The 25,967-nt window shown below is 44.5% G+C and overlaps 1 protein-coding gene across 2 annotated transcripts in view; it reads left to right on the forward strand.

Moving 5' to 3' along the window:
* The window catches only part of LOC142762790 (COMM domain-containing protein 8-like), an 80,114-nt gene extending 54,467 nt beyond the window's left edge, over positions 1–25,647 (forward strand). For both annotated transcript variants that reach the window (XM_075865107.1, XM_075865111.1), the window contains 2 exons: positions 13,270–13,413; positions 25,518–25,647. In XM_075865107.1, the coding sequence (XP_075721222.1) occupies positions 13,270–13,413; positions 25,518–25,541 (168 nt within the window). In that variant the 3' untranslated portion in view covers positions 25,542–25,647. The remainder of the gene's footprint in view (positions 1–13,269; positions 13,414–25,517) is intronic.
* The last annotated feature ends 320 nt before the right edge of the window (positions 25,648–25,967 follow it).

Genomic DNA, 25,967 nt, shown 5'->3' on the forward strand with positions numbered 1-25,967 from the left:
GCCGGACTTCTCACCGCGCTCGACTCGATTTATGGTTTTGCGGCGAACGGCAAATTCTGCCTCTTTGCACAAGCCATGATGACAGCACACCACCAAAGTTCACGGAGCATCAATAGGCAACATCATGAGCACGTAGCATGCTGGATGAGGGCTAAAGGAAAGGAGGCAGTAGCAGGCACACAAACATACAGAAAAAAATTTGCGCCGGATCTGCATGTAATCTGCAAATGTCGTCGAAAGACGATAGTCTTGCGTCCGGAGAGAATAAACAAAACACTTATTTGATATTCTGCGCAATAAAATCGGTGAATGGTATTCTGGAGGTGCTGCGTTGAAGTGCCTCGAGTGTGCAGCGATGGCGAACGAGCGCATCGAGGCATGTTTACACGAGCGCCATCTGGCATTCATCTTCGAAAACGAAGAAGGCATGCGCGCCTGCGAAGATGCGTGCCATTCTTGGAGGCGATTTTATTTTATTTATTTATTTACAGATACTGCAATCACCTTTGGTGATTTTAGCAGGGTGGTACATGAAGTTAGTCATGAACAAATGGCAAGTACAATGTCATATAATATATACAGGTTATACAATGTCTATAGGGCAAATACAAACTTCAACTGGCAATATCATACAATAAAAAATAGAAGACTACAATTATACAAGCATGTACAGTGGTATGTAATACGATTCAACAATTCAACTGGTTAGTGCACTTTCTAATTTCGAGGAAAACAATGCCAATGAGGGTGCTGAAACAATTGCATTAGTTAGTTTGTTCCACTCGACTATGGTGCGAGGAAAAAATGAATACTTAAAGCAATTATTGTGTGTGGGAAAGGGGGTTATGGTGAGGTCATGTCTCTGCCTGGTAGAGTAGCCAGAAAAAAAAAGAAAAAATATCGGCTATGTCTACTTGATATTGGCCGTTAATTAGTTGGTACAGAAACTTAAGCCTTAAGTTGCGGTATCTTAATGATAAAGGTGAAAGTTGAGCTCTGCTTAATAGGTCAGTAACGGAAGTCCTCGAAAAATTATTGTAGACAAAACGAACTGCTCTTTTTTGCACTTTTTCTAATTTGTTAATGTTAGTCTTAGTAAAAGGATCCCATATAATAGCGGCGTAATCTAATATTGGTAAAACAATTGATTTGTACGCTAAAAGGCGGACAGAAGGAGTGGATAGTTTGAGAGCACGACATAGAAAAAACAGTTTGTAAGTTGCATTGGCCGTTACATGTGTAATGTGTTTGTTCCAGCAGAGATCATTCGATATGAAAAGCCCCAAGTACTTATAATTAGTGACTTCAGTCAAAAAGGTGTTGTTAGCATTGTATCTGAAATGCAAAGGTTTTTTCTTGTGTGTAATTCGCATAAAAACAGTTTTATCAAAGTTAATGACCATCTGCCATTCCTCGCACCAGGAGGCTACTTTTTGAAATGCCTGATTTAACAGAAGTTGGTCGGATGTGCTATGAACCTCAGAGTACAAAACACAGTCATCTGCGTAAAGTTTCACTTTAATAGGTGTAGCGATAAGGTGTAGAACGCAAAGCGACGGACAGGTGCAACCACCGTCTCGTTTTAGCAAAGTGTTGGTAACATTTGCCTTTTTGAGCATCGTGTGGCACTGCCAGCTCAGCGCGTTTAACGCTATGTTCCTTAGAAATAGTTGTGTGTGCCTTCTCTAGTATAAAGGCACACCTACAAAACAACGACGTGTTATTGTGGTATCTCAGATATGTGCAACAATTGCTTTTTATTTGAAAATCGCACAAGTACGAATGCTAAACCTTGAGCAATAGTGGTGGGCGCTGCAGATGGGGTCGACCGTTTGAGGTACCGTTAAGAGCGTACAAACAGACAAATGTACAGACAGACAGACCAAAAATTTTTCGTTGAAGGTCGCCAAAAAAGACTATTGTGTTTAAAATGGCGCTCACTTGTACCGCATCCGCACCTTGAAGAAAGTACGACGGCCTCTGAGTGGCTGTAAGTGCTATGAGCAGGCCAGGCTTAGTTTTTGCAGGGAATTCGCCTGTGCACAGTTGGGTCTAAACCACTTTTTCTAGGGTGGCGCCAGCAGTTTTCCCCACTACCATGAGGGAAAGCCAGCTTGCTGGGGCACTTTTGAGGCACATGGAGTTCGATATATCGGCTATCATTGCTATTTTTCCTTCGATCTAGCAGTAACTTTTGCTATATATTCTCAGTGTAAATTTACCGCGTATAGAAATTGTTCGATGTACGGCATAATTTGATGTAAACGGGTTCGATATAGTCTGGCTCGACTGTAGTACGGAAAGTTTAACGAGTTGGTTTGAGGACATTCTTGAAAACATTCTGGCGTGCACAAAGTGAATGGGAAAATGGAAGGTGAAAAGAAAAACGAGCACGCTTGTATGTCCTCTCGCCTTTCGTTTTCCTGTCCACTATGTGCGCGCCGAAATGTTTCCAAGAATGGGAACGATGTTGGTGCAGAAATTAGTTGATGGGGATGAAGACAACAGTTTTTCATACATCACATCGGTCACTTGACAGCATACACTGTATGGTTTGGTGTACAGGAACAGGAAGTTTTCAGAAAGCCCTACACAGCGTGTTGGAGACCAAAGAAGTACAAGAGATCCAGGAAAAAAGTGGGCCTTTCTGTAGCAGTTTTCATAATGTGATTGCTGGCCCATTTGAGATCCAGGAAGAAAGTGGGCCTTTCTGTAGCGGTTGTCATAATGAGATTGCTGGCCCATTTCCCCGCAGGGGCGCCTGCGCAAGTAGGCGTTTGGTGTGTAGCGACACCACGGACCCGAGCTAACGGGGCCGAGCTAACGGGGGAGTTTATACTCCCTCCCACGCCTAGCCGTGCGTGGCTTTGCCGTGTCCGGGGAAAAGGGGATCCTGGGGGTTGAGCCGACGCTGGGTGATTGGACCGTTAAGGCCCCCCGGCACAGGCAACACACCCCTTTGGCCCCGGCTTCACGTAGACGGCACCCCTGGGCTGACCCACCCAGGGGAATTCGGCAGTCGCCTTTTCCTATCTCTCTTTCTCCCTACACCTTGGTCTGTTGTTCTCACTTTACATCTTTCCTGTTCTCTCCTCTCTTCAATTTACTTCCGTTTTTCCTGGCGGCAAGGGTTAACCTTGTGTGGCTATCCAAACTAGGGTAAACCATATTGGGTTATAGTAACTGTGTACTGCTGGCGTTGCGCAGACATGCCCACATGCTCTGCCACGTCCCCTTGTTGGACTCCGTGGTGGGTGGTAGGCGCCGTTACCGAAAAATACATTTTCCCATGGGATCCTCGACCCCCTCTCTAACTGATCGTGCCTCGAAAAGGGTACGCACCGACGCAACTTCACTACTTTGGCCGAAAAACAGAGAAACTTTCCCAAAATATCATGTCCTCCACTGCGAACAATCATCTACAAAAGCTAGAGCGATCTCGCCCTTCCTTGTGGCCAAGTGCTTGAGAGAGACCATTGGAACCGGCTATAAGGCCACGAAGATGGCAAGTGGAGATCTGCTTCTCGAATTAAAAGACAAGGAACAGTACAATAAACTCTCGCACCTTGTAGCCTTTGGTAACATCCCTGTCTCTGTGAGCGCACATCGTATCATGAATACAGTGAAGGGCGTGGTATCAAACGAAGATTTGATGACACTGAGGGAAGAAGAGCTTCTTGATGGATGGAAGGACCAAGGTGTAATACATGTCCAGCGCATCAAAATCAGACGTAACAACAACGAAATAGCAACAAAGCACTTAATACTCACCTTTAACTCAACCACTTTACCTGAGACTCTCGAAACTGGTTATATAAAACTCCATGTCCGACCCTTCATTCCGAACCCGAGGCGTTGTTTCAAATGCCAGCGATTTGGTCATGCATCCCAGAGCTGCCGAGGGAAGCTGATCTGTGCTAAGTGTGGCACAACCGGCCACAGTGCTGATGAATGTAGTCATGATGAGGTCCTCTGTGCTAACTGCGAAGGTAGTCACCCCGCATACTTCAGAGCGTGCCCAGCCTGAAAAAAAGAAATAATAGCTATAAAAGTAAAGGAAAATATCACATTCAGGGAAGAAAGACAACGGATGTCGTTAACATTGGCACTAAAAACACCTTTCGCCGAAGTGGTGCAACGAGGGGCGGCACCACAAAGGCCCTTGGCAGTTGCCCGGACCGCGCCTAGCGTGCCGAGGCCAACGCCACAAGCCCCTACGGCGGGAGCAGCCAGCGCTGCCCTGCCCACATTCAGCCTGTCCACACCAGTGACCTCTACAAGCTCTGGCAGCAGCTAGGGCAATCACGAGGCCAAGGGGGCTTTATGGACCCCCAGCTCGGTGGGGACAAAGACTTCGTCGATCGAGGCGAAGTCTAAGCGACGCACAGATTGCTCTGTAGAGCGGGCGTCCAGTGCCTCGCAAGAGGCTATGGACACCAGTTCAAGCCAAACGGCGCAGGAAGCGCCGAAGGAGCGGCGAGCTTCTCTCGACCTCCCCAAAAAGGACAGAACACCGATTACAGGGCCTGACAAAGGCCCTGTAAAATGAGCTAATCTCCGTCTTTTCTGCACACAGCACTTCTTCCTTTTTTTTTTCTCTCTTCCACTATGGACAACATCATACAGTGGAATGTGAGGGGAATACTTAAAAATTTAGGTGACGTCCAAGAACTTCTGAGTAAGTTCAACGCGAAAGTGCTATGTGTGCAAGAAACGCACTTAACTCCTAAGCACAAGGACTTCCTACGACAATATATTATTTTCCGAAAAGACCGGGAGGATGCTGTCGTACCATCTGGCGGTGTAGCCATTATAGCTGATCGTAGTATAGTATGCCAGCATTTGAAGCTCCAAACGGCCCTTGAGGCAGTGGCCATTCGAGCTGTACTTTTTAACAAACTCATTACCATATGTTCTGTGTACATACCACTGCATCAACAGCTACACAGACGTGATCTAGAATCATTAATAGATGAACTCCCAGAGCCGTTTCTGGTTCTAGGTGATTTTAATGCACACAATGTCCTGTCGGGCGATGCTCACTGTGATGCACGAGGACGTCTCATTGAGCAGCTCCTTTTCTCTTCTAGTTTATGTCTTTTAAATATAAAGGAGCCTACGTATTTTAGCCTTGCAAACAACACATACTCCTCCATAGATCTTAGCATTTCATCACCGTTCCTTTTACCTGTTTTTAAGTGGAACGTTCTTAAAAACCCTTATGGGAGTGATCACTTCCCAATCATCCTGAGTGCGCCGAACAAAGATCAACTACCCCCGCAGGTTCCTCGATGGAAGATTGAGTCAGCTGATTGGGAAGGGTATAGAACTCTTACACACATGACATGGACTGAGCTGACTGCCCTGACCATAGATGACGCTGTCACGTATTTTACAGCTTTTATACTTGATGCCGTATCTAAATGTATTGCCAAAACGAGTGGCATGTCTTCTAAACGGCGAGTCCCATGGTGGAACGACGCATGCAGGAAAGCACGGACCACTCAGAACAAAGCATGGGCGTTGCTTCGCGATTCCCCTACAGCAGAAAACCTGGAAAATTTCAAGAAGGTCAAATTGCAGGCAAGGAGAACGCGTCGACAAGCTAGACGAGAGAGCTGGACAAAGTTTATATCGAGTATCAACTCGTACACAGATGAGGGAAAAGTGTGGAATAAGCTAAAGAAAATTAAGGGCCAACAAACGTATTCTCTTCCACTAGTAAATAGCCTCTGGGAAAGCTTGGAGGATCAAGCCAACTTTCTTGGCACACATTTCGAACACATATCGAGCTCCTCACACTACTCCGAATCCTTCCAGAATTACAAGGCACGAATAGAAAAACAAAAGTTAGAAAGAAAATCCACAAGAAATGAGGCATATAATGCACCATTCTGCTTAGTAGAACTGCGAACAGCACTCAGCTGCTGTAATACATCTACCCCAGGTTCTGACAACGTAATGTACGCGATGCTGAAGGAACTACCCTCCGAAATTAAAGAAACCCTCCTCTCTCTTTATAATCGCATATGGTTTTCAGGTGTGATCCCCTCCTCCTGGAAGGAGGCTGTTATAATTCCAATTTTGAAGCAGGGAAAGGATCCCTCTACTGTATCAAGTTACAGACCTATAGCGTTAACAAGCTGCCTCTGCAAACTATTTGAAAAAATGATTAATTGCCACTTACTCCACTACTTAGAAACAAACAAATTGCTCGACCCATACCAATGTGGGTTTCGAGAGGGTAGATCCACCACCGACCATCTGGTGCGTATCGAGGCACAGATCCGAGACGCTTTCGTCCACAAACAATCCTTCCTTTCTGTGTTTCTCGATATCGAGAAGGCCTACGACACAACATGGCGTTTTGGCATATTAAGAGACTTGTCTCACCTGGGTGTGCGCGGTAGAATGCTTTCCATAATCGAGAGTCTCTTGTCCAATCGGAAATTCCGCGTCCGTGTGGGCAGTATTCTCTCCCAAACATTTGTGCAAGAAACGGGAGTACCGCAAGGTGGTGTACTTAGTTGTACACTTTTTATTATTAAAATGAATTCCTTGCACTTGTCCATCCCCCGCAACATGTTTTATTCCACATATGTAGATGACGTCCAGCTTGGCTTTAAGTCATGTAACCTAGCATTGTGTGAGCGGCAGGTTCAGTTAGGTTTAAACAAGGTGTCCAAATGGGCAGAGGAAAACGGATTCCGGCTGAACCAAGAAAAAAGCACCTGTGTCTTGTTCTCCCGAAAGAGAGGCGTGCACTCAGAACCTGACATTGAACTGAACGGTCAACGTCTGTCTGTCAATGCGGAGCATGAATTCTTAGGCTTAATCTTGGACAACAAGTTGACCTTCGTACCGCACATCATGTATTTAAAAACGAAATGTTTAAAAGCCGTGAATGTTATAAAAGTGTTGTCACGTACTACGTGGGGTAGTGACAGGCAATGTCTCATGAACCTGTATAGAAGCCTCATTCGCACCCGCTTAGATTATGGGGCCATTGTTTATCACTCTGCGACTCAAAGTGCTTTGAAGATGCTGGACCCCGTGCACCATTTGGGCATCCGCCTTTCTACGGGTGCTTTTCGCACCAGCCCCGTAGAAAGCCTTTACTTTGAGTCAAATGAGTGGTCGCTTCATCTACAGAGAACTTGCATGTCCTTTGTTTACTTTCTTAAGCTGAAAGCAGACAAGAAGCACCCCTCATACTCTACTATTATTGACTTGTCGAGCTCCATTCTGTTTCAAAACAGGCCTTCGGTGAGGCAGCCCTTCTCAGTTCGACTGAAGGGTCTAGCTGAGGACACTGAAGTGTCACTTGAAAACAGTTTAATGGCTCCTGTAGCATACCCGCCACCGTGGCAGTGGCAGACTATAGACTGCGATGTGTCTTTCCTAGAAGTTACAAAACATGTGCCTATTGCCCATATCCGAACATACTTCCTGGAACTTCAACACAAATACACACGTCCTGAGTTCTTTACAGATACCTCTAAGTCCAACTCCTCTGTGTCTTACGCTGTTGTTGGCCCTTCCTTTTCGGATGCTGGCCCTCTACATCCAGGCACAAGTATCTTCACAGCGGAAGCTTACGCGATACTTGTGGCAGCTAAACACATCAAACAATTACAAATACAAAAAGCAGTAATTTATACAGACTCCCTCAGTGTGGTAACGGCTCTGCACAGTCTAAAAAACAAAAAAACCCTGTCCTCGTCTCACTTTACTTCATTTTATGCACACTCTACACACTCAACCAACATGTTGTAGTGTGCTGGGTGCCAGGGCACCGAGAGATTCAAGGCAACGTGATGGCGGATCAGCTTGCTGCATCCGTCCACGAAATCAGTGCCACTACACCCATATCGATCCCGCCCCTTGATCTTAAGCTGTCTCTCAAACGAAAGCTCAGGGACTACTGGCAGAGCAAGTGGGATAGACACACACAAAACAAGCTACACGTTATCAAGCCAGTCGTTTGCCATTGGCCACCAGTATCAAAATCGCGTCTAACAGAGGTAACACTAACAAGACTCGGGATAGGACACACATACAGGCCCACACACATCTTTTGTTCAATGGCGATCCACCATTGTGTGATAAATGTGGTGAGGCATTAACAGTTCTTCGTGTTTTCATCCAATGTAAACAATTAGACACTCTAAGAAGACAACACTTTCCATTACCCTACCGACAACATATACCGTTACACCCCGCAATGTTTGTCGGTAGGGAACCACTTTTCACCCATAAATCATTGCTAGCTTTTTTAAGAGATGTCGGTTTTTACCATGTAATATACCCAGGGATTGCGTAGCCTGACCTCTCAAGAGAGGTTGCTGCTGCAGTGACTATATTTAAAAGCACTTGCCTCGCAGCCCTTGGACACAAGGGCGCTGATGAGGCACTTGTGCTAGTGCCAAATATTTTTACATGTTTTATTATCAAAACCTTTGTCACCCTTTTTACTATGCATGTCACGCTACTGTCATGATCTTAATACTTATGTTTTTACCCGCATTATCGCGAGGAATTTTAAGGCCCCTATACAGCCACGCAACATATCATTGTCCGCATCTCTACTCATCGAAATGGCGCTCTTTGGCCATCAATTGGCCCTTGCGCCACAAAGCACCACACATCATCATTGCTGGCCCATTTGCGGTCGGTCAATCAAATGCACGCAAGTTTACGTGCATGATCAGTGCGAGCAATAGCATCTTGAGCGTACTCAGTAGGTGGGTGTGTGGAAGGAAGCAGCATCGTGTTCATAGGCAACGTTGAGTTTGAACTGAATAAGAGGCAGAAAGGTGAATAACCAGCCATTTCATGCCGGGACGTGTTATATGCAAACAAGACAAAAATCAATGCGAAATACCAATCTTTGGGATCAACTGACACATACATTACCAGCATGTCAACAATCGTTTGGTTCACCTGCTCAGTCAAGCCATTTGTATGTGGATGGTAGGCCGTTGTTAGCTAATGCTTCGTTTAGCAAGACGGCAGGATGTCATTGATGACCCTGGAAAGAAACTGTCTGCCATGGTCTGTTAAAGCTGGTGCGGCCCCGGGTGGTCGAAATTTCCGGTGCCCTCCACTATGGCGTCTATCATAATCATATGGTGGTTTTGGGACTTAAACCCCACATATCAATCAATCAATCTGTTAATAGCCGTCGTTCCGCGATTCGTGACGAAATCGGGACCTGAAACCCAAAATTTTGGAACAAACCTGACTGGTGCCAGCTGCCGCTTCAAATTATCCACCCAAACTTACATTGCAAAATACAGGACCACAGAAATACTTCAAATAAAGCAGGACTTTGAAATAACCAAGTTCGAATTAACGAGGCTTTACTGTACTTGCCTACCTACTCATTCACCCACCCACCCATCCGTCCATCCTAGCCCCCTACGACTCTTAGCTCTCCTGGCCGTTTGGATTATTGGATTTGTACCAAAATTGATATGGCATAACATGACTGTATGACGAGCATAAGTGACTAGTTGTAACATGAAAATCATATGTATGTCATGAATGTCATGATTTACATGTCATGGTCTTGCTGCTCTCGCGGTGGTTTCTTTCACATGGCATATCACAAAACTAGTATAGATGACATGGCTTCATAGCGAACATAAGTGACAGGCCCACACATGGAAATCATGACATGCGTGTAATGTAAAAACATGACTACACGCCACGCTCATGATGCACTCGCGGTCGTTTCGCTAGCTTCATATCATAACGAATTTGATATGACGTGACGTGAATTAATGATGAAGGCATATGACTCGTGCAAACATGATAATCATGACAAGCGTGTCATATAAAAACATGACTACATGCCACCCTCAAGATGTGCTTGCAGTCGTTTCGCTGACTTCACTTACATCAAATTTGGTGCTGCATGACGTGAATGGAAAGGAAAGGTATATGACTCGTGCAAACATAATAATCATGACATGTAAGAACATAACTTCATGCCATGCGCATGGTGCGCTCGCGGTCGTCTCGCTAGCTTCATATAATATACCAAATTTGGTATTATGTGACTTGAATGAATGACAAAGGTATATGACTGGTTCAAACACAATAATCATGAGTTCTTGACATGCATGTTATGTAAGAACATCAATACATGCCCCGCTCATGATTCTCTCGCGGTCGTTTCTTTTTGGTGTTAATGTTAGTGTTCTTTTTGGTGTTACATGACTTGCATGGATGACAAAGGTATATGACTGTTATAAACATGATAATCATGACATGCGTGTCATGTAAGAACATGACTGCATGCCATGCTCATGATGCTGTTGTGGTCGTTTCGCTGACTTCACATACACCAAGGTTGGTATTATCTGACGTGAATGCATGACGTAAGTTTATGACTAGTGCAAACATGATTGTCGTGGCATGCTTGTCATGTAAGAACATGACTACATGCCACGCTCATGATGCGCTTGCGGTCGTTTCGCTAGCTTCATATCATATACCAAATTTGATATTATGTGACGTGAATTAATGATGAAGGTATATGACTGGTGCCAACATGATGATCATGACACGCGTGTCATGTAAAAACGTGACTACATGCCACATTCATGATGCGCGTGTGGTCGTTTAACTAGCTTCATATAATATACCAAATTTGGTATTGCATGATGTGGAGGAATCGTGAAGGTATATGACTGGTACAAACACATTGATCATGATAAGCGTGTCATGTAAGAACATGACTACATGCCACACTCATGATGCTCTTGCGATCATTTCGCTGACTTCACTTACACCAAAGTTGGTATTACCTGTCGTGAATGAATGATGAAGGTATATGCCTTGTGCAAATATGATAATCATGACATGCGTGTCATGTAAGAACATGAATACATGCCTCGCTCACGATGCGTTCGTGGTCGTTTGGCTAGCTTCATATCATGTACCAAATTTGGTATTGCGTGACTTGGATAGATGACAGGTGTATGGCTGGTGCAAACATGATAATCATGACATGATTGTCATATAAGAACATGAATACATGCCTCGCTCATGATGCGCTCGTAGTCGTTTCGCTAGCTTCATATATTATACCAAAATTGGTATTACGTGACATGAATGAATGATGAAGGTATATGACTGGTGCCAACATGATGATCATGACACGGGTGTCATGTAAGAACATGACTACATGCCACACTCATGATGCACGTGTGGTCGTTTAGCTAGCTTCATATAACATACCAAATTTGGTATTACATGATGTGGAAGAATCATGAAGGTATATGACTGGTATAAACATATTGATCATGATATGCGTGTCATGTAAGAACATGACTACATGCCACACTCATGATGCTCTTGCGATCATTTCGCTGACTTTACTTACACCAAAGTTGGTATTACCTGTTGTGAATGAATGATGAAGGTATATGACTGGTGCAAATATGATAATCATGACATGCGTGTCATGTAAGAATATGAATACATGCCTCTCTCATGATGCGTTTATATAATATACCAAATTTGGTATTTCCTGATGTGTATTAATGGTGATGGTATAAGACTGTTATAAACATGATAATCATGACATGCATGTCATGTAAGAACATGACTACATGCCACGCTCATGATGCTCTCGCGGGCGTTTCACTACCTTCATATATTCCAAATTTGGTATTACGTGACATGAATGTATGATGAAGGTATATGACTGGCACAAACATGATAATCATGACATGTGTAATGTAAAAACATGTATACATGCCACGCTCGTGATGCACTCACGGTCATTTGGCTAGCTTCATTTTAAATACCAAATTTGGTATTATGTGACGTGAATGCATAATGAAAGAATATCACTGGTGCAAACATGATAATCATGATATGCATGTCATACAAGAACATGACTTCATGCCACGCTCATGATGCGATCGCGGTCGTTTGGCTAGCTTTATATAATATACCAAATTTGCTATTATGTGATGTGAATCAATTATGAAGGTATATCACTGATGCAAACATGATAATCATGATATGCATGTTATATAAGAACATGAATACATGCCACGCTCATGATGCACTCACGGTGGTTTTGCTGACTTCACATACACCAAATTTGGTATTATATGAATTGAATGAAGAAGGTATATGACTAGTGGAAACAATCATGACATGGGTGTCATGTAAGAACATGACTACATGCCACGCTCATGATGTGCTCGCGGTCGCTTCGCTAGCTTCATATATACCAAATTTGGTATTACGTGACTTGAATGGATGATGAAGGCATGTGACTGGTGCAAACATGATAATCATGAAATGGAAGTCATGTAAGGCATAATATATGTCTTTCTCGTATTGTTGTGCTGATTTTAATGTGACTGTTCAACCTACCTTATTCGTGCTATGCATATCATGAGTTTCCACTGTACGGGGGATCTATCAATTTTTTCCATTTGGCGACTGCTGAAAGTGTCTTTGTGGTACTAATTTTTATTAGTAAGCCTTGAATTCTCAGTGAATTTTATTGGAGGATAAGTGACCAATAATCCTCTCAATGTCTTTTTTTATCGGGAGGGATTATTTTTGTTCTGTAAATATTGTAGTATTTACACTAGCATATCAAAGCCACTTGATCTCTGAGTGGGTTCCACTAGAAAAGAGCATGTTTCCAAGAATTCTGGTGGGCAAAAGCTGCCTTCACTTTTTTTGGCAAGCCACCCTCCACTTTAGCACTTTTTTCTTTTGAAATCTCTTTGGAACATGCCAGAAATATTGAGAATAGAAGGGGTGGATTTCCTTGCCCGGCATTGCAATACTACCACGTACGATCATAAAGATTTTTTGTGCACATGGATGACCGCGAGCACATCATTGCAGATTCAGCTAGCATAGAATGTGAAGAATGCTCATGCATAAGCAATTCATTCTTAGCCTAATCTCTGAGGTAGTTTCAATTTCTTGATGATAACAATCCGAACTTTTAGCATTGACAGTGAGGTTTTTCAGATGTCGCATTTCGGATTTAGAAAGAAGTTTCTCATCTTTATATAAACGTCTGTAACAAACAATAAGGCTCCAGTAGGCTCTCATCTTTGTTGTTTCGGCATGCACAGCAGCACCTGAACTAGGTGGAAAATGCACTGGCCTAAACTGCTGGTTATACTTTTGCAGGCCTAGGCCATAACCCAGTGAGGTCACAGTGCGTATGCCTAATTGGCCACTGCCTACATATCTTTAAGAATTACATGAACTTATTTCTAGCTGGTGCTTGGCAGTGACACAGTAGCAAGTTCGGGCTTGCCGCTGGCCAACCTGAACTTATCACTGGGTGACCACACCGTGTGCATGGAATTGAGCATCACTGAAGTTGAGTTACTCATGGCATCTCTTGAGGCTGCACACAAGGTAAGCGATGTTTTTTTTATTGTGTTGTGAAGGAGGGTGTGTTGTAAGGAAACCTAGGTCACGAGTTTGCATTGGCTGTTTGCTTGCATTCGCCTTTTGCTTGCACTACCTGCGATTTCTTCCTACATGCCTGCGGCTTTGTGTGTGCTGGCTGTCGGTGATGAGCCCACTCATGCATGCTGTCTTCCATGCCGTCACGTCATAGTTTTGAGTACTCACGTGACCAGCTGTTTTTACCTTGCTACAAAAACTGCTCTTGCCCAGCTCGGTACTCTTTGTAACCAAAACTGCGACTGGGTGTTCTAAAAATGTCTCTAAAAAAATTAAGCATTACACACTAGTGCAAACGTGGTTTCCACCTGTGATAAGTGGGGCATAAGCTACCTATTGCAACAACAACAAAAAAAGAAAAACAATGTGCAAAATTTTTGTGTCAATGGTGCTTTGTAAAAAATGACTCCCGTGATATATTTTTATCAAGTTCCCATTAAATGAGTCTACCTAATATGTTATGCATGCCTCTGATCAATAAATATTGAACCAGCATATGAACGCTTGCACGTTTTAAGGGACACTGAAAGCAAATACTAAGATGTTATTTGCTGAAATAGCGATCCAGAAACCTTTATTGCTTTACTGCGCAGCCACAGAACTAGTAGCAGTAGAGTGAAACTAATGGGAGCAATAGCAGTAACAAGGCCATTGAACAATTTTCTGCTCTCTTGGAGGCCTTGGTTCTGCTTGCTTGGTTCAACTGGGTTTTGCTAGATGGCACCACCTATTCCACCTAACCAAGCAAAAACAAAATTTTTAACCACTCACATTGTTCTTTTTTTATATATGTCAAACAGCAATGGACAAGCAACATTTTACTAGGTCTCTTGATGCACGGAAAGTTTTTTTTTATTTTCAGCTTGTTTGATAACTAGTGAGTAATTGTAGTTGCTTTCTCTGACGTTATCGGAATCATTTTCAAAGTATCTCAATAGTGGGGCCCGTCACGTGGTACATTTAGCTTAATTTCTCGGTAAGGAGGGCACTGCTGTAAATAATAGTGCCTTTTTAAAAGTTGTCGTTCATTGAGTTCTCACTATGACATAAACTGTTGTTTGCCTTTAGTGTTCCTTTAAGTATGCATGAGGAAATGTTAGTTCAACTTCAGCCAATATAATACCCCTGTCAAACGGCCACCCCCAAACTCCGTTGAACACCATCAACGTAAATCTCCTCTAGGGGGTTCAACGGAGAAGGAGTTGTGGCAGTGTCACACGGCAATGACAAGGTTGTAACAGTTGCCGCGAGGGGGCTCAGCTGGCGCTGTTTGATTTTCGGAAAAGTATTCTAATTTCATCCCTATTAATTTTTTGTGAATCCTCGTTATGCGGTGTTTACTAAAAAGCACTAGTAAGTACGTATGCGACTAGCCAACCATTAAAAATAATTTCAAGTAAAACGCATTTGCTAAATATAGCGATGCTGCTAGTGACGCTGGCCACATTGTGCTTTTAGTTGTTTTGTTGCTTGTGTACATGCCCGGTACGAAAGTTCTTAGGCTTCCTTGCCTCGTGAGCGCACATTTTGTGTTATTCAGCCATGAGTGACACAGCGGACGACGTGAGGAGGTGGTACGATATTGCGCTGGTAATGACGTTGATTGGCTGGCGCCGGCCGGCCCGACTCGCGAGGCACGGTGTTGAGAGTAAGTAAACTCTGGTGGGCGTAAATATATGTAAACAAACACGCGTTGTGAATGAGTGCTACAAGGGAAGAATGTTTAGTATTGCCAAAATGTATTATTCTTTCACTGCGGCCACTTAGTGCTCGAAATTTTTCTCTGACCTCTAGACTGCTGGGGACGAGAGTACCTCGTTTCGCTGCGAAAGGAGATCGTTGAACGTCCTTTGCCAAATGCTCCGTTTACCTTCGTTTGCGTAAGGGTGGCCGTGTGACACAAACCGCATCTTCGTTGTCGTAAGGACGAGGGAGTTTTAACAATCTTCGCGGGTGCCCATGTGACAGGGGTATAAGACTGATAACATTTGTTCAAGTTTAGTAGATAGTAGACAACACTTGATGTTCCTTATTCTCCCTCACCTCTGTTCGATTTATTTTATCGAGGATGAGCCCATCGATGAAATTCTTCGTTTTTCGTTTATTCGTCTAGAGAGACAGGCTGACGGACGAACAGTTTTCCGTTTCAGTTCACATAGAAATGAGTACGCATTTAAAATATGGAATGTTCAGCAGCTGAATATGCTTTTTGGGTAATTTTATAATTGCTTAACCTAGCGTGTACTTGCAAAGAAATGGTGCAACTGATAGTCACAACATATGATTTTTTTTAACAAAGAAAAAGTGAAGCTTTCACGCTTCTGAAATGCGACTCAGTCACTGCACTTGTTACCAATGTATATGTCATTCAAAATGCTCTACAGACGCATGGGTAATCAAAGGCAGGCCCTTCAACACATCAGCTTTTATATGAAGTAAGGTTACGAGATTTACGAACCATGCGAAATGTAGCGAACGCGGTCGATTGTGCTTGACTTGACAGTTGTGCTGTAACTGCAAGATCTTGACAGGGGATGATGCAAATAGGTGACAGCGTGACTTCCGACAGGAGGCAACGTTCAAGTGGAACATCAACAAACGCGACAAGCCACTGTCATTAACGTTGTCATTAAGTGCATTAATGTTGAAGTCTCTGGTGGCTATCAGCGGCCTATCCTGTAAACACACCGCTGTGAAGTTGTGCAGCAAGAAGTTCATGACGTCAGCTCACGAGGTTCCTGGTGAGATGTGCACTGTTGCAGCAATGAAGCTGTACAATGTTTTAAAGGCGCTAGCATCGCCACAACTCATCCCAGGCAGCGAGTTCAGTTTGTTTGTCTAAAGTGATTGTGGTGTTGCGCATTTCAATGGGAACGGAATTCACAAGCATGACAGGACCAGCAGCTTGCTGATTAGTCCTGGAGTTGATGTGAGCTATTTTCCCGGTTGCTTCAGAGTGAGTGGAGCGAGAGACGTTTTGGAATGCCCTTTTCATCGAACTGTATGTGCTTCAGTGAACACACCTCTCCATTGACCTAGTGATCTGACATAATGTTTAGAGAAAGCATGTATGGCTTGTCCAAACAAAATATATGCTTGTTCAAGAATGTTTCATTTAAGTTCATTGACAGTAAGCCAGTGGTAAAGGCAAGAATTAGCCAAGAGTGTCCATAAATTGCTATCCCAATAGAAGAAAGAGAGGAAAAGGGTTAAGCAGCTGCACGCTTCCTTCAAGCTTGGCACTACAAGTGCAAAGCTTCCTTGCTGTCACGGTAAGTGGTGATGTAAAAATGTAAACATTACTGCCATATTCATATACTTCTGAAAAAACACGTAGAACATGCAGGAGCATTACTGCCATATTCATATACTTCTGAAAAAACACGTAGAACATGCAGGAGCATTAACTTAAGAGTGAGAGCAAGCCACTGTGCATGCATGTGCTCCAACGCCATTTTTTATGAGGGATTGCTCGCCCTATGGAGACCAAATTCAACTACAGATATACTATCATAATCGACATGAGCCACACAGTAATGAAACTGAAACTTAAGAACAGGCTGTTCAGTGATTGTTAAAAGTCACCCCACATTGGGGGGTCAGGTCATAAAGATATATATATATATATATATATATATATATATATATATATATATATATATTGTGTGTGTGTGTGTGTGTTCGATTCCTGCTCACTACAAGTTATTTTTTCACCCACTTTTCTTTCTTTTTATTTACATTACATTAGTTCTAATAACTTCCGCTATACATTCCTTGGCATTATTGTCTGTTAGATCTCATTAATATTGAGTCAAAACACTGAAAAACGAGCCCTTAGGTATACACTTCTTTCCTTATATATATGTGTGTGTGTGCACGTGCGTGCGTGCGCGCGCTGAAGAATAACTTTGGTTGCCGCAAGGTATAAGTATGAAAAAATAGATGTGCCTTCACACAACTGTTTATTTAGCCAAAGTTTGGACGGGAGCCTCGTCTATTTTAAGGCAAAATAATCGACTTCTTATAGCATGTTGAGACAGGAGGGAACGAGACAGAAGGGAAAGATAAAAAAAGAAGAAAAAAAGGAGGAAAAAGAAAGAAGAAAGAAAAGGCGGAAAAAAGAAAAAAAAACGACGTGATTAGGAAGGGACGGCATCTCAAGAGAGTAAGGTGAACATGAACGTTTTAGTAGTAAAGGAGCCATGTCATCATTGACAACAATACGCCCCACGCATCCACCATTTCACCAAGTGGACAGTATGATAACTGGCGTTTAGTATTGTATCTTCTGGTGCAATCAGCTGGCGGCTTGTCCACCTTTGAAGCTTACGACGAAGTGGTGGGGTATACACCACAAATTAGAATTTATCATATATATATATATATATATATATATATATATATATATATATATATTGTAGTGAAAAAGAATGCCTTCCACTGCAGTGACATGACACGCTTGCGCAAGGTGTGAGCGAGGACTGTCTGGTCTCTGCTGTCACCTTGCTCGTATATCTGGCCAGCTCTTGCTGTTTCTGTCCCGACGCCGCTATGGCTTTTCGTCCTGCGTTTACATTATATTTTGGTGGAGGCTGCCGTGGTTTTCCCGGCCCTGGAATTGCGTAGCCAAAAGCTGCCGTCCATCATGCCTGATGACGCTGTCTCAACACCCCCACCGGCTTAGCAACCCAGGGGCTGTCCCGGTGCCCAGCTCCTGCGAGAACTCGACATCTTCAGTGGCACCGACGAAAAAGACGTTGACGATTGGCTGGAATCTTATGAACGAGCGAGCGCTACCAACAAATAGGACGCTCCTATGAAGCTCGGTACTGGGATGTTTTATTTAATTGATGTCACCAAGCTGTGGTACACAAATCACAAAGTGGATATTCCCACTCAGACGCTTTTCAAAACCTGCATCGCAGATGTTCTTAGATGCTCTTAGGTGTGCAAACTTCACGCAGAACAACTACGAAGCCAGTACCAAGCTAGTGCGACTTTCACCAGTTACATCGAAAACATCCTCGACCTTTGCCGATGTGTGAACTCTACGATGGCGGAAACTGAAAGGTACGACAGCACATCATGAAAGGCATTTCTGATGACGCCTTTCATAGGCTGATCTCTAAGAACCCTGCCACCGTATCTGAACTCATCGAGCTGTGTCAGATTTTCGATGAGCTCCGACGACAGTGTCTTCTCACGCCCTAAGGTTCTGGACGACACTCTCTTGAGCCAGAATACTGCATCTGACCTTCAGTCACTGCTATTGCAGATCAAGGAGTTTGTTCCTGCTAAGGTTGCTCGACAGCTTTTGCTGCTATCAACACCTGGCTAACCACCACCACCTCTGCCAGCAAACATTCACCAGCTCATCCAGGAGAAAGTTTGCGCGGCTTTGCCATCTGCCCGCGACACTTCACCGTTGCCAACCCCTGTTGCCTGTGTCGAGGTGAATGCACCTCTAAGCTATGCTGAAGCTGCAGCACGGAAACCTCTTCAGACTTTTGCGGCACTACCATCAGCCATGCCATTGCCAGGGGTCCAGCAGCTGCGCCAATTGTGCCAATTCGATAAATTTCCCAAATTTGTGCCGAGCTGCACTGAAATGCCCAACCAGACTCAAAATTTTCTCAGTTGCACGAATTTCAGTGGGAAATAGAGGCCACGTTGCCCACCCGCAGTTTGAGTCGTCAATCAATCCAAGCGCACAGACTCTAACCTTAAACCATGGTAACCTAACCACACTAACCTTAATCCCATAAGGTCAGGGCACTCGCGAGACACGATCAACCTGTCCGCACCGTAACGAATACCTATCGGCGAAATGACGCAACTTCATGACAAAAATGCGTTGTCGTAACCATGAACACTTCGCAGGAAATATAAACTTCCTAGTCAGCAAAAGGGGCTATGTTAGCAACTAGAGCTGGGAGCGCATACTGAGTTTCCTGCGCGCGAACAGAGTCGACATGCTGCAGACGCCGGCGTTGTCGGCGACCATGTTGGTCGCCATAGCAATGGCACATAAAACATTTTTCTGTCCTGAAGTTGCGTTAGTTATGTCGTCCCAGAGATAAATATCCTGCGACGGCGCCGGACCAACAGGCGTGCACTGCTGTTACTTTGGTAGAACGTGCCTAGCAAGCTAGCCGAGATGTTGTGCCTAACCCCCATCGTAAAAAAAAAAAGAAAGAGGGGGGTGGTGGGGCATCGCGGTGTTCAAAAAAAATTGGCCCGAATCTGCATGTTGCATGTTACACTGCAAATGTCGTCGAAAGACGATAGTCTTGCGTCTGGATAGAGGGAACAATAGAGTGAACAAAACGTTTATTTGATGTTCTGCGCAAGAAAATTGGTGAATGGTATTCGGGAGGCGCTGCGTTAGAGTGCCTCGAGCGGGTAGCGGTGGGGAACGAGCGCATCGATTCACGTTAGACACGAGCGCCAACTGGCAGTTATCTTTGAAAACGAAGGCGTGGGCGCCTGTGGAGAAAGATGCGTGCCAGTCTCGGAGGTGATAAGGTGTAGAACGCAAAGCGACGGGCAGGTGCCACCACCGTGACGTTGTAGCAAAGCGTTGGAAACACCTTTTTGAGCATCACGTAGCACTGTCAGCGCAGCCCGATAAAATCCACAGTCCTTAGTGTTACTTGTGTGTGCTTCTTATAGTATAAAGGCAGACATACAAAACATCGACGTGTTGTTATGGCATCTCAAATATGCGCAATAATGGCTTTTTAATTGACAATCACACAACTATGATTGCTAAATCTTGAGCATTACTGGTGGGGGCTGCGGATGGGGTCAGCCGTTTAATGCCACTTGAGGTATCGTTAAGGGTGGGCAAACAGACAAATGTACAGACAGACCAAAATTTTTCCGTCGAAGGTTCCAAAAAAGACTATCCTTTTTAAATTTTCTTGTCCTTGTTCTAACCCGTGCAGAACGCTGCTTAAACCACTTTCGCCGCAGTACCACGGTGATCTGTGGAAAAACATGATTTGGAAGGGGCTGTTAGCACTACTAATTGGAGAGCGAGTTTGGTTCAATTACTCATGCGTGTGCAGTGAAATCTTGGTATAACAAACTTCAGGGGGCCATGGCAATTCGTTAGTTATATGGAAAGGTCACTATGGTGAAAGCCCGAAAATTAACTCTAAATACTTATTTTACATTGACCAAAACGACTTACCTTTAAAACAGCGGGTCTTTAAACTTGTTTTTCACGAGAAAAAAGGAATGCACAAGTGAGCACTGAAAAATGCACGTTTACTTAAAGAAGTCCGTGATTTCTTCTTTTTTTCTTTTTGATGCTTGCAGCACAAACTTTGCAGCATGAAGGTCGCCAGATCATTCACATTCCTGTGGTGGGATCCACTTTCTCGCTTAGTGAAAACTGCTTCCGCTTTTTCGCCGCAAGTAGAGATGAACTCATTGTAGTTGCACCGCAGTGCGAACGCCGACTTGCTTTGCGGATGCGACAAGTAATCATTGAAAAAAGATGAACACGACTGACAAGGCCTCCTGGAGCATATGTAGAAGTGACACAGATAAGGAAAACCCGAAGCATATGGCTGTCATCGCCTCTTCTGAAGAAAAAAAAGGGCTAAGAAAGAAAATTTCTCGCGTCAAAATCCCAAAAAATGGGAGGAGAGGTGAGCAAATAACAGAGCGTGGCAAACCCAACGTCACTGTCAGGCAGCCAAGAGAAAAGGTCTGCGCCACCCCGTATGAGGTCCGTCAGTGGTGGCATGATCGACATGAAATTTCGAACGATGCGCCGGAAGTAAGAGCATAGTTTGAGGAAACTGCACAGTTCTTTGAGCACAGCAAGTTTTTGGGAACTCGGCGACTGCATGAAGTTTTGCTGGGTCGGGTTGAACACCATGCTTGGACACGATGTGCTCTAAGATGGACAGCTCTCGCACGGTGAAACGGCACTTTTTGAGGTTTAGTTGGAGCCCAGCATCATTTAAACGCGCCAGAACCAGTCGGACCTGATGCAGATGGGTAGAAAAATTGGGAGAGAAGACGACAAGGTAGCTTAGACACACAGACCACTTGAGTCCATGCAGTGTGTTGTCTATGAGTCGTTCAAATGTAGCTGGAGCATTACAAAGTCCAAAACGCATTACGTTAAATTCGTACACACTATCTGGTGTAATAAATGCAGTTTTCTGGGGATCTGCTTTCACCATGGGAACCTGCCAATAGCCAGAAAGTAAGTCTAAGGTGGAGAAGAATTCAGCTTTTTGAAGACTGTCAAGGGCATCGTCGATGCGTGATAATGGATAGACGTCTTTCTGCGTCACCTTATTTAGTCGATAGTAGTCGACGCAAAAGCGAATGGATCTGTTCTTTTTTCGAACTAGAACGACAGGAGATGCCCAAGGACTGTGTGATGGTTGAACAACGCCATGGCGTAGCATCTCTTCGACCTGGTCGTTGATGACGTGATGTTCTGTTGCAGAGACGTGATACAATCTTTGACGCAAAAGCTGTTGCAAACCAGTGTCAATGTAGTAGTGAATATCAGAAGTGCGACCCAATCGTGGATGAGAAACGTCAAATGAATTCGCGAAGTGCTGGAGAAGGCTAAGAAGCTCGGCGCGCTAAGTAGCACTAATGGCATCGGCGATGGAACCCGAGAAGATGTCCCTCGCCGAGCATTGTAGCTAGGAAATGGCATGAAGTTCGGTCGAGTCACAACAGCACGATTCGTCTGGCATGTTAAGGAAGCAAGAAGATTCAAGGTGCTCCACACGACCGAGACATTCACCATCAAGTAGTGTAAGCGACGTAGAATGGGGATTGTGGACGAAAATATTACTTCGGCCAGCAGTGACGTCAAGTTTAGGGAAAGGCAGGGGAACCGCTCTGTGGCTCGTGAAAATGTTGGAAGGTGTAAACAACACCATAGAGTCGCTAAGGTCATCGCAGCAAACAGGGAAAATGGCAAGAGAGGCTGGCGGAATGTTGGTGTCCTCGCGTACGACGAGTTTAGGCGGCCGATCAAGAGCTTCGTGTAATGGTTCATCAAATAGGAGCGAAAATTGAACTTCAGTGCGTGCGCAGTCGATGACAGCTGTGACAGAAAGTCCCACTCGAGGATGACATCATGCTAGCACATCGAAAAGACGAGAAATTCTACAATATACATAGAGCTTTGGATGAATATGCAGGCAATGCAGGCATCGAGAGGTCTAAATGGCTCGGCACTAGCCGTGTGAAGCGATAGTCCAGAGAGCAGCGTGGTCACTTTGCGTAAAGAGGGGCAGAGCTTGGCGGCTATAACTGAAACGGTGGCACCAATGTCGACGAAGGTAAATGTAGAAACACCATCGCTAGATATGGGGATGACATTAGCACGTGAGGTGCGAAGACTTGGGCATTTTGGTGACGGCGCGGTTCTTGCCTTTGGAACTGCAGCGTTTAGTTTTCCAGCTTGGATGGTTTGGGTCGGCGACGCATTTAGGAAGGCGATGGCCTGCGAGGAGATGGGGAGTGGGGAGAGTGAGAGTGAGATGAGGACCGGGGCGACTGAGACTCGTGAAAGTCAGTGTAGCCATACTGTGGTGAGAGATAGGAAGCACGTGGGTGCATGGGCTGTTGGTCGTATGGGAACGGCTGGGTAGCATCGTGGAATGGTTGGAAGCGACGGCGACAATATCGGGCCACGTGTCCTGGAGTACCACAGGTGTAGCAAATGGGGCGATTGCCAGGAGTGTGCCAAGAATTGCTGACTCGCGGTGTGGCCCTTAGTGTCGAAAGGGGGGCGAAGTGAGGAACAGGTGAATGCATGGGTGAAAAATGCTGCTGACGGGGCTTGCGTACCACCTGAGCTTATGTAAGAGGCACGGCTACAGGCTGCATAGCCGGCGCATAAGGAACAGGCGTGGCCACAGACTGCTGGTGGGGAGCGATAAGAACGGGCCTGAGTGACCTCTTCTGCAATAACGTTGCGGAGCGGTGGGGCCAGGCAAGAGAACAGCGGCTGCTGCGTGAAGGGAATCAAGAACAGTTGCCCAGCAACTTCTTCGCGTACAAAGTCCTTAATTTCTTGCAGGAACAGTGAGTGCTCGTAAACGAAAGTAAGGCTAGAGAGCGAGTCGGCATGCGAAGAAAAAGGTGTAGTCAAGGTGCGCTGCTTCTTCAATTAATCTTTTAATATGGATCTATCTAATCTTCAACATCCTTCCAGTCAGAAAATATGAATTATCAGCTGGCATTCGATCTTGAGGCCAAACCAGCATTTGCAGTGCTGGGGCACGAGTCTTAAATACAAACATAGCAGCGGCGCTTATGCAGAAAAGCCAGCGGAGCCGCCAGGTGCCCTGCCGATGCCACCGTGTTGGCTTGCCGACGGCATCGCTACGCTTACGAGCATCAAAACTTTGGTACAAGGTAATGAGTTCCGCAAATATCGCAGGATTACGAGCCAGAAGCATCTGAAATGCGCCATCATTGATCTCTTTCAGGATGTACTGAATCCTGCCAGATTCAGGCATGGCAGTGTTGACACGGTTACAGAGGTCAACAATGTCCTCAATATAACTTGTGAACGACTCGGACGGCTTCTGTGTGCGAGTGCACAAGCGTTGCTCGGTACTAGACTTGCGGACAGCGGGTTGGCCAAAAACGTCACCAAATGACATCTTGAGTACTGACCATGTCGTAATGTCATTTTAGTGGTTGTTGTACCACATTTCGGCAACGTCGGGGAGCTAAAAGGCGACATGAGTCAACTTGTCAGTGTCATGCCACTTGTTAGCGCTCACCAGTTCGTAGTGGGTGAACCAGTCTTCGACGTCGGTCTCACCAGCACCGCCAAAGATTTTGGGCTCCTGCAGGTGAGAAACGCCAGGGGTGTTGTAGAAAGAAGTGGAAGGGCCAGCTTGTGGTTTATTTGTGGTCATGATGGGAGGGAGCATTTGGTTGCGCAGCCCCAGGTTGAGGCTACAGGAAAGAGCAGCACCCAGGTTCAGGCGACGAGGAATGGTACCACCCTCCACCAATTGAAAAGGGTTCCACAATGAAAACACAGAACAGAGCAGCATTCCGGCAGATGCCGGCGACGATGGCCATGAGGCGAGGGAGCTGAGCAAAGAACCCAGTACCCAAGCGTTGGCAATGCTGGTTGCCAATGATGCATCTTCACACGTGTTGTAAAACACGCGATTTATTCAAGAGAAAGGGGGGTTCCATACTCAGATAAATGTTCTTAAAGAGGGTCGCCAAGAATATCTTCCTTTTCACTCATTTTGTGCTACACCTGTCAAGCAAATCAGTGTCCTTCATCGTCGCTAGCGCACAGCTATACACCACTTACATGCCCCAATATAGTCTTTTTTTCTAAATCAAATCCAACAAATCTTGTGGCTCTGTGGTGGAACAGCTGCTTGCCATGAAGACAGCCTGGATTTGTTCCCGATTCCGAGCTGGAAAATATTTGTCATTTATTTTATTTGCATCTTTCTCGATTTTTTCGGTCACAGACAGAATGATTATTCGCTCACAAAAAACGACGCAGATGCCGGAATTTTCGTGAAACGAGCTCTTTATTGCTATCTCGTTTATATGCCTTTTTTCAACGGTGCATTGGGGCATTTAAATACGTTTTTCCTGTGTGCACTATTGAACTGTAGAGTTCTTTACCAGGCCATGTAAATTATTCATGAGTTAATTCTTGCTTTATATTGCTAACCATTGATCATCATGTTCAATGCATCTTGTCTTGCAATATTTTTTATTTCCTACTCCCCGATTTGGTGATAGCCTTAGGATATGCAGTACTATGAAATAAGTAAATAAATATATAAATAAAGATAGTTGTAAGATATTTCAAGTTGAGCAGCATTGTATATTCAGGGTTTGCATTGGGCGTTCACATGTACGACTAGAATATGTGTTCAGCATTGTGTAATATTGTGTATTGAACTATGTAACACCTGTCCTTGCCCTTTGCAGTCAAATTTTTTGGCTTCAAGATACGTATAACTTCATGTCACCTGCAGTCATGGCATACGAAGTTTACCCCACTTTTTTTGCAGGCCGTGACACAGTTAAGGCTTTGAGAAGTCTCCATGGAAGCAAGCATGGGAACTGGAACGCCACTGTTTGAAGGCAATAATGTTATGGAGCTGCTAGATAAATAAAGCATGTGAATATGTGTTTGGAGAATCGTGAAAGGTTGTGTATTCCGCATGACCCAAGACAAAAACTCAAACACTTCTGAAACACCCATTTTTAATTTGCTTAATCTATTTAGTTTTTTTTTAAAATTTTAGCATAGGTCAAAGCACTGATATCACTATACCAGACAACACAAATACAATCTCAGGACGTCCTCAGTATGCCTCCATGAGGACAATAAGACGCCCTCAGAATTTGCTTTTATGGTTCTGGAATCGTACTAATCTCGTTCCCTTGTCCATACACTTAACAACCTCACCACATCCCCAAAACAACACTTCAGGAATTTTTCAGTATGTTTTCAGAAC

The sequence above is a fragment of the Rhipicephalus microplus genome, chromosome 1 (genome assembly GCF_043290135.1).
Source record: "Rhipicephalus microplus isolate Deutch F79 chromosome 1, USDA_Rmic, whole genome shotgun sequence".
In the NCBI taxonomy this organism is placed as follows: domain Eukaryota; kingdom Metazoa; phylum Arthropoda; class Arachnida; order Ixodida; family Ixodidae; genus Rhipicephalus; species Rhipicephalus microplus.